At 39.7% G+C, this 12,020-nt stretch overlaps 1 protein-coding gene across 1 annotated transcript in view; it reads right to left on the bottom strand.

Moving 5' to 3' along the window:
• Positions 1 to 12,020, bottom strand: part of LOC131673983 (complexin) — a 34,168-nt gene that overhangs the window by 7,503 nt on the left and 14,645 nt on the right. Inside the window, exon 3 of the mRNA XM_058952394.1 lies at positions 88 to 220. Within this exon, the coding sequence (XP_058808377.1) occupies positions 88 to 220 (133 nt within the window). The remainder of the gene's footprint in view (positions 1 to 87; positions 221 to 12,020) is intronic.

Here is a 12,020-nt window from a genome sequence, read left to right as displayed (position 1 = left end):
GTTTCCAGATCAATATATGCCGAATGTCTCGAGACTGGCCAATCAGTTACTCTCGCGGTTACATTACCAATAAAGCAATATACTAACTCGTGAGCTCATCCTCGTCCTCCGCTTCAGCCTCGGCTGCGAGCTCTTCCGGCGTCTTTTTCTTGCGCATCAGCGGATTAGGCTCCTCTTGAGGCATCATTTCCTGTACCTCCTCCCTCTTCTTTATGTTGTACTGTAAAAGAGAAAAGAGACAACAAGAGCAAGATAATACTATTAGTGCACTTATTTTTTTTTATTTGGGAGGATTTATTCGGTTCTGAGGATTGCGCAGTTTTGCATTGTATGTAACGTTTACGGTTCTGCGCGATTCGACAAGAGGTTAACGACAATACACAGCAGCTGTTACCCAGGGAAGGGAGGGGGAGTGAGATAGCTCTGACTGTCTGCGTTTTACGAGCGGCACACTGTCATTATTATGCTTGTTTGATTTTACACTTTAGCATTTACCGAAATTAACTTTACTAAGAACATATGCCGAAGCTTTCATACTTTTTGTAGGTGATGTAGGTATTGCTATTATTTATAGACAAATATCGGATGAAACTATTCAGGCATAACTGAGAGCATCGACGAAGTGTTACATATATAGATGTATAATGCCGTATTAATTAACGTCTATCCATCGTGATAACTTTCTGGCACTCTCGAGTCGCGTCTAGTTATGCATCGGCACTTGTCGGTACGGGCACTGCGAGAGGATCGCACAGCCGATTGACAGACATCGAGTGTTTCACGCGTGAAACCGCTCGACACACGTCACATACCTATGAAATTGAGCGAGAAGAATCTTTCAAGTAGGTTTTGTCAGTGGGTCAGTGCGATTATATTCGATTGGTTGATAAGAGCTCTGGGCAAAAATCGCCGAATCGTCGAATGCATTCGAATGAATTTAATTTATTTGTCAATCAATCAGACTCACTTATCGTTGTGTGCTTGACAGAGTAGCAGCAGCATACGAACGAACTGCATGACAATATTTATCTCGCGCGCGGCGTTACAAATGCACGCAATGCGGCAGCAGCAGCAGCAACAGCTGCGGCCACATAGTAGCTACAAATCGATGATGCGACTGTGCGTCCGCGACGAGGTTTAATTCCACGACGCCGAGGCCAAAAAACAAGAAAAAAAACGAAAGTATGTTGTCGACGGGCGTAATTGAGCTTTCTTTGCTAATTGGGGAAAGTAATTGTTTTATTGTTACGTACGTGTGACTGGGGCTTTTATTTTGTGGTGGGTTCGCGGCCGTATAAGTTGTCGGATTTGCAGGTCGACTGTGTATTTTTATTTAACTAACGGTTTCTTTTTGTTTCAATGACTGCAACGTGTAAATGTTCATACGCGAGTAAGAGTCCACTAACTCCTTACTTTCGTGAAGGAAACAACAGTCAAATAGAGAGCTGCCTCTTGACCAAGAAGATGTATTTTCCAACGAGTGTCAAGTGTAATATTTCTCGTGTATCCTTGAGGGAAATAACTTTACGCTGACAGCCGGTGGCAAGGCAGCAGTAGTACGATGGCCAATCTTCATTAGTATTCGCGCGAGCGCACAATCTCTGGCAATCAGCCTGATTGTCGCGCGGAGTTCTCTCTCCCTCTTGCCACCCGTTGTTGTTTGCAAATTGCTCGTTATACGGCTTACGAGCTTGCAACCATATCTGCGGTACTCATCCTGTTTTCTTCACTGAGACGTAGCGCTGATGAATATTTTTGCGCTTGCGATTAAACGCCGAGAAAATGGCTAATTAGGTTTTCACCCCTTCATCGAAACCAATTGTTTATCGCGATTCGAACGCTGGGAAAGTCTATACTGCAATAATAGTTTTATGGTGTACATGTTTTGCGATTTCGAAGCTGTCTGGCACGACAAGTCCGCATTGCGGTTTTCGGGATCAGCTTACATCGCGTGTCGCGACGTCGTCAGCAACTTTCGCTTCCTTACTTTATTTCTGTTAACGGCTAGACAAAGAGCCAATCTGTGTTGCTTCCTTATATGTATTGCTTGCAGTGCTTGGTTTTCGATAGTATCGTATCTTCAATCGCTCGTGTTTGTTCTCCAATTGCGAGTGAGAATTATATATTTCGAAAATTAACGAAGCACAGACAAAAAAATCTATTGTGTTTTTTTTTCAAGGTGGAATATTTACCCAACAAAAGCAACGCGAAAATGTCCAATTATGTCAGTGAGGTAAACTCGCCATGAATACAAGGTTTGTCGTTGTATATGAATGTACGGCTCGAGATGAACGAACGAATGAAGGAACAACGACGACGTTTTAATTAGTGTTTTCGTGCAGTTGCATTTGAATGTTATTCAATTAGCTCGATGTCATCGAGGACTTTATTTAGAATCTCTAAAGACGTTCGCTTTGTCTTATCAGAAATTCACGTGCGGCGGCGCGTCAAGTGCGTAATTACAGTAGACATCGAGTTGAAAAATCTATTTGAATTTCATTTCATTAGTTATGTTTGGATTTCCCTCTTTTTCTTCTCGAAAAGAAATCGCTTTTTCTTAGTGGATGAAAGGCCAAAAGTGTACATTAATAAAATAACTTGATATAAAAATCGACGGTACAACGGTAAGACATCAGGCAGACAGTTTGTGCAAAAACTTAATTATAAAGAAGCTTAATAAAACGTTGTTGGTGAGCGTCTTAAAAGGAGTCAGCCTGACTCTATTAGGAAGTCGCCATATTGAATGCAGGGACTCCCTACTAGAGTCAATTTGACCCCAGTTAAGTTAAGTCTTCTTTCTTCTTCGATTGTCTTTTATGTCTTAGAGAGCAATCTTCTTTTCTCTTGTTCGTCATTCCTGACAATTGCCACTTTTTTCCTCTCCTGTCTGAAGCACAAAGTACCTTCAAAAAAATAGGGATCAGAATCGCCGATGCTCGTTTTATACTTACATCAATTGGCAGCTTCCACTCATCCACTTCGCGAGAAGAGGAACAAGTCTTCAAACGGGATTGATGCTGTAATCTTTTTTGACAATTGACGGATTTTTGCTTTGATTCTTATTAAGTGCCCTTAGAAATATGCAAATAATCAACGTTTTACAACAAATAATTTTTCAATATTTAGTTTAGCCTTTCATTCTCGTAAGAAAAGGTTTCTCTTACTCTTTGAACATTTCTCCAACCCGTAACAAAAACATTTAAAGCGTTTTCTTTCCTGTCTTTTTCTTTTTTCGCGCGTGTACCCAACACATTTCCTCGTCACTATTCCGCCCAAGAATTGTTCGCGCTTAATATTCCTCTCGTTCAGGTTAAGCGACAGTATAATAAAAAAAGGGAACAGCTCTAGGGAAGCTGGCGTCACTAGTGCGAGATCGACCCATCTGTCAATACGTCCGTAACCACGCGTTTCATCCTTCTACCACGTATTCACTTCTCTCTCTCTCTCTCTCTCTCTCCCTCTCTCTCTCTCTCAGCGCGTATGGGAGAGATACTTATGCATCTACTGCTGCTGTCAACTCGAGTCGATTGTCTCTCGTAGCAAGAGCTTTTGTATGATTGTTCGCGATGATTTTCTAACGAGTGCAATTTTTCCTCATAGCGCTGCCGTAAAAATGTTTTCTATTTTTCATGTTTCTTTGTTTTTATATATTTTTTGCTCGTTGCGCGAGGATGATCGAGCTTTGGTTTTTTTGCGATTGTTTGTTAAGCGAAAGGCGAGGGGGGGGGGGGGGGACCTAGACATCATGAGAAAATGGTGAAGATATTTTATTTTTTTCAATAAAATGGTTATTTCTGATCTAAGCTTACGATTTGGGCCTTGTATAACTTCCTTCGAATTTTATCAAGCAAATCTCACCTGAAACACAAAAATACAACAATATATTAATTAAGAACTTCTTTTACAATTAAAAAATATGATGTTAAAGTAAATACCCAGAAATGTATATTCAATGAAACATGGTTTTTCATAATCATTAGTAAATTATCATGTAGGCGCATGAGCATTTCATGGATAAAACATACTTATCCGCTATTAGCAGGCGGAAAGAGTATGTTATATCCATCCAATGACCACGCGCCTATATCTCTTTTGTTATTAGAACTGCCGGTCGCGGCAAATTATCTCTGTTTTTGCCATTCAATTACTTTTCGCGGGATTTTCAGGTGCACTTTTGTCGTAGTTTCTCTTTTTTACGACTGTGATATTGACATTAGAATTAATTTTAAGTTTCAGCTGAATATATTAGTTGAGTTATTCTTACAACATTTATACGACATGATTCTTATCATATAGTTTGCAAATATTTTACACTAGTAATTTGTGTGTATCTATAAAAAGAAGCGAAAATGGGGAATTATAGAAAGATATATTAATTTACCATTTGTTAATCTAATTATTGCCTGCGATAACATCCACAAATTTACAAACCTCCCTCTAAATATTAATTTTCTACAACAAACTCCACGCACACAATTTCAATTTACTGAAATTGCACCTACTTTCTTGTTTTGCATGCATACTTGTGTTGAAATACGGGGAGGGAAAAACAAATAGATATGCATAAATTGTTACCGAACATTGGCGAAGCGTACATCGAGTGCTTTCGTTTTTCTCGATCAAAGGCGACGCGTCGCATACGAATAGAAAAATCGCTCTGCGTCTCAATTAAGGCATTTTCTGGGTCTGAGAATAATTATCTGAATTATCCGAAGTTTGTAAAAATACTTTTTTTTAAGATCGACCCTCTCACTGTCAACTTCATATCACGCCTGTATTTGCACTCGCTGTCAAGACAAAGCGTTGAATGCATGCCTTGAACTTTCGATTTTTCAATAAAGCCTAGCTTTATGTATAACCTATACAGCGTTTAATCGTAGATTGTCGTTGTTATCTATTGAAAAGTATTTGTAATTTACGCCGGGGAATCCAATAAAATTAGTCTCGCGATTAAATTCCGAAGCGCAATTGACCTCGCTAAAAATCAATGAGCGCACACGTTTTACAAACTTCATAACAACATCACTCATTAAAAACCAATATTACTACCGCTGGACACTGGTGCCATTTAATTGTCACGATGGAATTTTCATCCTCTTTGGAGAGATTCTATTGAACGAAATTCCACGCTGGCACTAGCCATTTTATGCCCTCTTATTTTTCGCGTTCTCGTGCCATCGGCTCAGCGTGGCTTGTAATTGCTCGAATGGGATGCGAAAGAGCGAGAGAAAGAGGCTTGTATGCGTTATGCTGCACGATCGATCATTTATTCCAACATCGTTACTCTGGTAAGATTAGTAATTTATATTGACCGGTTATTTTAGATGCGCTCCGTTAAAAAATAATTGATACTCGAGTTCGTTTGTGACAAAAGAAGAAAAGTTTCATTGAACACTTGTTTCAACTTGAAATTTTTATTTTGATTGAAGCATCGAGAACATCTAGTTGTAAAAAAATTCTTGGTAAAAATATTCTACGCAGAGAAAATTAAACGCGCTAATCAAGACAGGCACGTCAAAGAGGAGAAGGGGGTGTAGTAGAGGAATTCCGAGGAATTCGAGGAATTGGACGTTTGAGCAAAGAGAGGCCTTTCCTGCCAAAGAGCCGAAATTTTCGTGAGACGCGCGTTCTCCTAACCATGCCGCGAATAGTTGTTAACTTCTTAACCCATGCATTGCAAGTTTGTAAGTCAAGGGAATGAGAGAAGCTTTCTCGATAAACTTTAGCTGTACATATACATACAGAGCTTCAACTTTGAATCGAAGTTTTCGATCTTGCTTTTGCAACGAATAATCAAGATTTATTTGGTTTCTTTTTTCTTGAGATGGTAATTCGGGGAGGGGGGGGGCTTGTAATTCGAGCTAAATAAAACGTACTATTCACATGGTTAAAGAGTCAAGAGATTAGAATCGAAAGAAAGTATGCCATGTACGAGTAGCATTAAAACTCGGCAGATAAAAATATTATTTCGAATTGAAAAAGCTAACTTTTCCGTCCCTTGATTAAACAAGAGTTATAGTTCCGTTTTTCAACTCGCTTAGCCAATCAAACGTCTTATGAGGCAGTTTTTATTCATCGACGTTCAAACGCGAATATTCATGCACTTGGGAAAGACAAAGAAGACGACGATGGCAAAGCAGCTTAGTTTACACAACCTTCTTAAACTTCACAAAGATTGAACCCCGACAAGTCTTTTAACAGAGAAAAAAAATTGAACTCTACAAAAAGAAAAAAAGTCGCTTACAAGCAGTTATTATTAGCTTGCCTTGACAAGTCGAGGAAAAAAAGTAGAGTATAGAGAGGTGGCAAGAGGAGCTTAAAATGACTAAATTCTTCATCAAACGATCTCTTTGGTTAAAATTCTATTTTTACAGGCTTGTGACTTTGTAATTATTCAATATTTCATTCTGCGTAATGGGGAGTATATTTAATTTTTCAGAAATAGCACTGATGCCGAAGTACATTTGCAATGCACGAACTTTTAGATAAATAAACGAGCAAAATTGCTACGAAATAAAATTTATTTAAATGTATTGGTTTCGAGTAATGATGCCTCCAGCCACCCTGTCACGATCGACTTACTGAAGGATGATGACTCACGTCACTACAGCATCGAAACTATGGCGCATACTAATAGAACATACATGAGTAGGGGGAGTGATATAATGAGCACAACTTGACAATTTAATACATGGATTTATTTTGAAAGTTTAGTTCACTCTGCCGGTAATCTTTTCATATTACCGAATCGGCAATCAAAAATAAAACAAAAACGGAAAAAGTGAATGGTAAAACACAATCTTTTTTCATTTTTTAATTATCAAATTTTCATTAAAATCAGTTGAATAAATGATCAAAATTACATAAATTCAATGTATAGTTGAAATTTATATCCATCAATCCTATTTTACATGAAAATCTCTTTATATGAGATTTGGAGCCTCGCAAGCTTTCCTTTTCGAACGCTCGCTTAACGTCTGAGAATTCTCATCGAGCAACTTATACAAGTAGCATCGATGAAAATAGTTGGTCCCGTAGGATCAATACGTTTCACGAAATGGCTCCAATTTACATGGAAAAAGCAAAGTAAAGGTGAATTCGTGTATTGGATAGTTGCGCTGGTTCGTCGGGAAATGGAATATCCTCGCAACTAGATATACCAATTTCTGTGGTGGATTTAAATAACGAGATTTTGCGATTCGAATTAAGGCTGCTTGTCATAATCAGTCATGCGATCTCCCTCTTTGCTTACTTTCATGATTTATTAGGATGCAATTGTCCGGTATTCTTAAATCGCGCGACGCGATCACGTAGAAATTCAACTCGTTAATAAAAATTCAAAGGTAAGAAAAAAAAATGTTTCGATGTCTGCTGCAAATATATCAGCGAAGGCTTTTCAAAGTCACTTGTGTAGCATTGTAATGACCACTTGAAGCATATCACTTTCGAAATTCTGAATTATTATTGCAAAACCATCGTGGCAGTCGAATTGTGCACTCGAAAAGAAATGAAAAGAGTATAAAAAACAAAATATACAGCGAAGGACGTATATGCGCATCGGTTGTCATTCGCACGTTGTTAAGGGATTTAGAATATTGTCACTCGAGTCGCGCGTGCGACCGATCCAATAAGTCGTTCCGTTTGATAGGACTCAGCTCACTTTCTATATCTGCATGTGCGTATAACGAGAGCCATGTGGTGGTATGTATGTGCATGTACGTATGTGAATGTATGTGTTTGGTTGAAAAGGAGAAAAACGACCCGTTCGTCAAAGTTCTGAATGAAAGTGGTTTGTACGAGGAAAGACTTTTGTTTTAAAAATGGCAAAAGTCGTGTTTGTCAAAACATATCGTGTATATAGTTTTTTTCACTATTTTTTTACGGCAATCGCATCGAAAAGCGTCGACTCGTTACACGCGTCTCTCGCATTCTTTGACGTAAGCCTTATATTTCATCGGCTTGTATCGCTCTACTATTTGTTTTATCTTTGTTCGTTCTCAGTTTCAATTTTTTTACATGTTCAACAAAGCCACTCGATCGCTCGCTCACACCAACATATGTAGATCAGCTCGTGCGAAACAAGCGAGAGAGAAGAGAGCTGTAGAGGACTTGTGGCGCCCTCGCCCAGTTGCCAGCTCGGGTGGGTACCCCCCCCCCCCCCCCCCCCCCCCCGCCCCCAGTGGGGTAACTCGGGTGCTTTCGCCGCAAGCAGGCAGCACGGTCCAAGCACGACGCCAATCGCGCAAGCAAACCTCGCAGCCGAAAAAACAGTTCTGCCTATCACTGCGAGAGAATTTGCGCGGCTGTCCCAGTGTGACCCTACGAATGAGTAATTCAGACTTTCCTTCAAGTTATTCATTATTTGTTATTACTTTTACGATTATTACTTATGCACGTTCGCATCGCTAGAGCCGTGACAACTATGTCTTGTTTAAACTGCCTGACAACCTCCGACGAACGAGATTTTAGGAGCGTTAGACTCGTGGCGGACCTTAGGCTCTAATACGAGAATGTTGTGTGGACGACTTCAATTTCTCGTCAGCCCATTTTATTATTTTTCTGATCGCTCGTTCTCTTTGTCTCTTACGAACGAGAGAATCTTCCATCCAGTAGGCATCGATGCGCCTCTATGTTTGCTTTATTTTTCATGTTTCCGTCTGCGCCAAAGGAAACTTTTTTGCTCGTGTATTTACACGAGTTTATTCCATTATTACGAGCTTTTAAGTAAATTAAGCAGTATTGAAAGACTTTTAATTAATGGCTTCTCTTACGTTGTCGTTCGTTAATATTTTTTTAACCCGCTCTTTGAATACAAAAGGCTGGCTTAAAAATAATATAAATTTCACGCTAAAGAATATAAAAATCAGATATTGGCACATTTCACAGAACAAATAGCAGTATCAGAAATAGGGGGAGGGGGGGAGTACTTTGATAAAATTTCAGCTTGTTAACATATTAAAACGCGCGCGAGTATACTCTGCGAAAATTGTGACGGGAAAAAATGCGCAACCGTTCATTTTTCGTTAATTCCAATGTTCGTTTTAGTCTCTACACTTGCGATTCAATGCCATCTGCTATTAAAATTTCCGTACAAGGAAAAAACTTTTGTTTTTCTATTACGTGGAAGGAAGCTTGGCCCAGCGGTTTCGCACAATCGAATTGCGTATGTGTACACGCGCGCGCGTGCGAATATGTAACGTTTACAATTTAACGAGCATAATTCCTTGGGGCTCGGTAAAGCAACTTCGGCTTTTCCCTTTTGTGCAAGCTCGGTAATCGAATAACTCGCTAGCGTTGCAGGGATGCACACTCTACTCTTTTAATTGAAATGTCGCTATTTTTTTCTTTTTTCTCTCCAAACACTCGCCACTCGTAATTATTACGCTGGATACGCTCGTGTTTTTCAGTTTACATACGATTTTCACTAGCGCTAATTTAAATTACTCGCAACGGATAGCAATTGTCAGAAAATAAATTACCTGTAAAAAAGAAAAAAAGAGAGAAAGGGGAGATACGGGTCGACGGGCTATTTTTCATTCCGTTTGAAGTAGTAAAGCACTTGTGTGACGCAGTGTCGAGACATTCGAAGAGACGGATGTGTGTCACGCGGCCAAGGGATGAAAGAAACGCTTCGTCTCTTTTTCTCTTCCGCTTCAAAGTTGTGTGCGTTTGGCATAGGAGACAAAAATTCACGGAGAAATTATTATTTTCCTTGAAAAGGAAGTGATGAGGAGGATTCACATTTAATACGCTTTCTTCCGAATATTCATAATCTGCATTTATTCAGTTTGATTTAAATTTATTAATTATTAATTTTCTTCGTCTGCTAATTCAATCGCATATTTAACTTAACAGATACTCATGTTATTTAGTCTAACCTAACTGCTATTTTTGGATTGAATTTTTTCACAATACCTTTAAACACTAACTCACCAGAATTTTTAATTTCAAATCTCACTATTAAACGACAAATATTCATATCAATATCGCCAACTTTTTCGACTCATGCTGTATCATAGGTATCAGCAGTTCTGGCGTCGCGTAAACATTATCCGCGGAAAACACTCTTTTCTGAAAATATTTTTAACTCATCGTCAGAATAAAAACATCTGTCGCCCCACAAGCGCAACAACATGTACATTTAAAATTATATGACGCCCGCGCGTCGTCTTGTTTGTTTGCACGCACCTACCCATCCGCCGAGAATATGTCGTGTGAAAATGGAATGACTTAAGATGCAAATTCGATTACGCATTAGCGCGAACGCGCTTCGAAGTCACCGTCTGATGAAGTTAATCAAAGTTGACTTTATAATTCTTCGTATTTTGTATAATAAACGTGCTATTGTAAATCTTACATTATTTTTTTTTAAATATTCAGTGAGGTCCCGAATACTCGAACTCCTGAACCCGCGGTTATGATAAACCTCGCTTGGCTTATCGGGACATATATGGTCATTTTAAAGCGTTGTACTGACTCAGTGATATGGAAGCTTTCGCAATTTCTCGCGGTGTACATCACCTCGGCTGTTTTGCGTTTTTTTTCATGTACTATGCGTTTCAATTTGGCGAGGAGGAGGATTTGTTTGCTTGGTGAGTGATATGACGTTTCACTTTGAATATACAGACATGTCAGCTGTTTGAAAACTATACATTTGTGCCAAATGCCTCTCGAGAGAAAGTTAGTTAGTTTAGTTTTTACTAACAGCTGCCATGTCAACGACGCAAACCATCGTTTACTTTATATTCGAGCGCACATAATTAAAATTCATACAGAAAGTTCGCTATGCGTTAAATGAGTTATCCGAGAGAAAGAGAGAAAAACAATAAGGGTCTTCGTAAAAATAAAATGTCATCTATTTCCATAACGTGCATTACGACGCGTCCGTACGTGTTGTAGTTTTCGTCGGGGATCGTGTTAATTCGGTTGTTTATTATTGTTGCGGATAGCCGAGCGGCACACGTGTTTGGGGCGTGTCTGGGGGACATATAAGTTGCATGTGGGCAAAGGGCAAACGAATTTGGGGAAAACCCAAAGCGCGATAATCATTGGTCATAAGATACCGGGCGAACTCTCAAAAAATATATACGCACAGAAGCAGCGGAATATGTAAGGACACCTGTCGTGACTATGCTCGAATCGTGCTCTTATTGTGAAAAGGAAAATAAGGTAGAAGTAAGCGGTGACGTAAAATATGTAAGATCGCGTGCGCTGAGGAAGCCCGAACAGGTTAGGTTTTCACTCAGCTTCACTCGTCACGATGTGCACGGTCGCCCCGTGAGGCGATCAGGGCCGTGTGCTACTACGGATGGAGATTCTTTTCCGAGTCTGCTGCGACACCGTATTAGGCCAACAGGAGGGAGGCCACCCAGCGCAGGCTTACATATGGGCAAAATTTGTGGCTGTCGGCAAGCCACGAGTGGAGCGGGGAGAGGAATGCGCGCACCTAAACAGACGATTTGGGCCTCTCGGACCACGCCCCCGAAGGGCAGGGGAGTGCCCTCATAGCGACGAGCGAAAACGGCATTAGGCTTCTAGTTCTCGAGAGAAGCGGTGGTAAAATAAAGAGATCTCTGAGTAGACTCAACGTCACAAATAAATTATAAGTAAATTGTAGTGGGAAAATAATAAATAAACTAGTCGACGAGCTCCTCTGGCTTATGCCTGCTTATCCCACCTGAAAAATTACGTTGTGGATGTCATGAAGGCTCGCTCGCTTTTCTCTGTTTTGTAGTTGACGAATCTTGAAGAACTTCGCGTACATTAAAAAAATGTAATATTATAGCTGATGAATGAGGTTGATAATCTCGCACTAGAGATCGTTTTATTTTCAATTTACTGCAATTTACTTTTTAAGTACTCGCGATTCCGTGTCCGAATCGAATGAAATAATCGACCTAGAAAATCGATACATGAAAAGAAAATGAGAAGAGGTGTAATCTAAAACGATGTGCAAAGGAGGGTGGCACCGAAATAGCTATAATAAAGATCAATGCCAGGGAGCGAATGGGAGGGAAGGA

The sequence above is a fragment of the Phymastichus coffea genome, unplaced genomic scaffold (genome assembly GCF_024137745.1).
Source record: "Phymastichus coffea isolate CEN01 unplaced genomic scaffold, Cenicafe_Pcof_1.1 PCOF00207, whole genome shotgun sequence".
Taxonomy (NCBI): domain Eukaryota; kingdom Metazoa; phylum Arthropoda; class Insecta; order Hymenoptera; family Eulophidae; genus Phymastichus; species Phymastichus coffea.
Note: the sequence above shows the minus strand (reverse complement) of the source record. Positions and strands in the feature narration are given on the sequence as shown.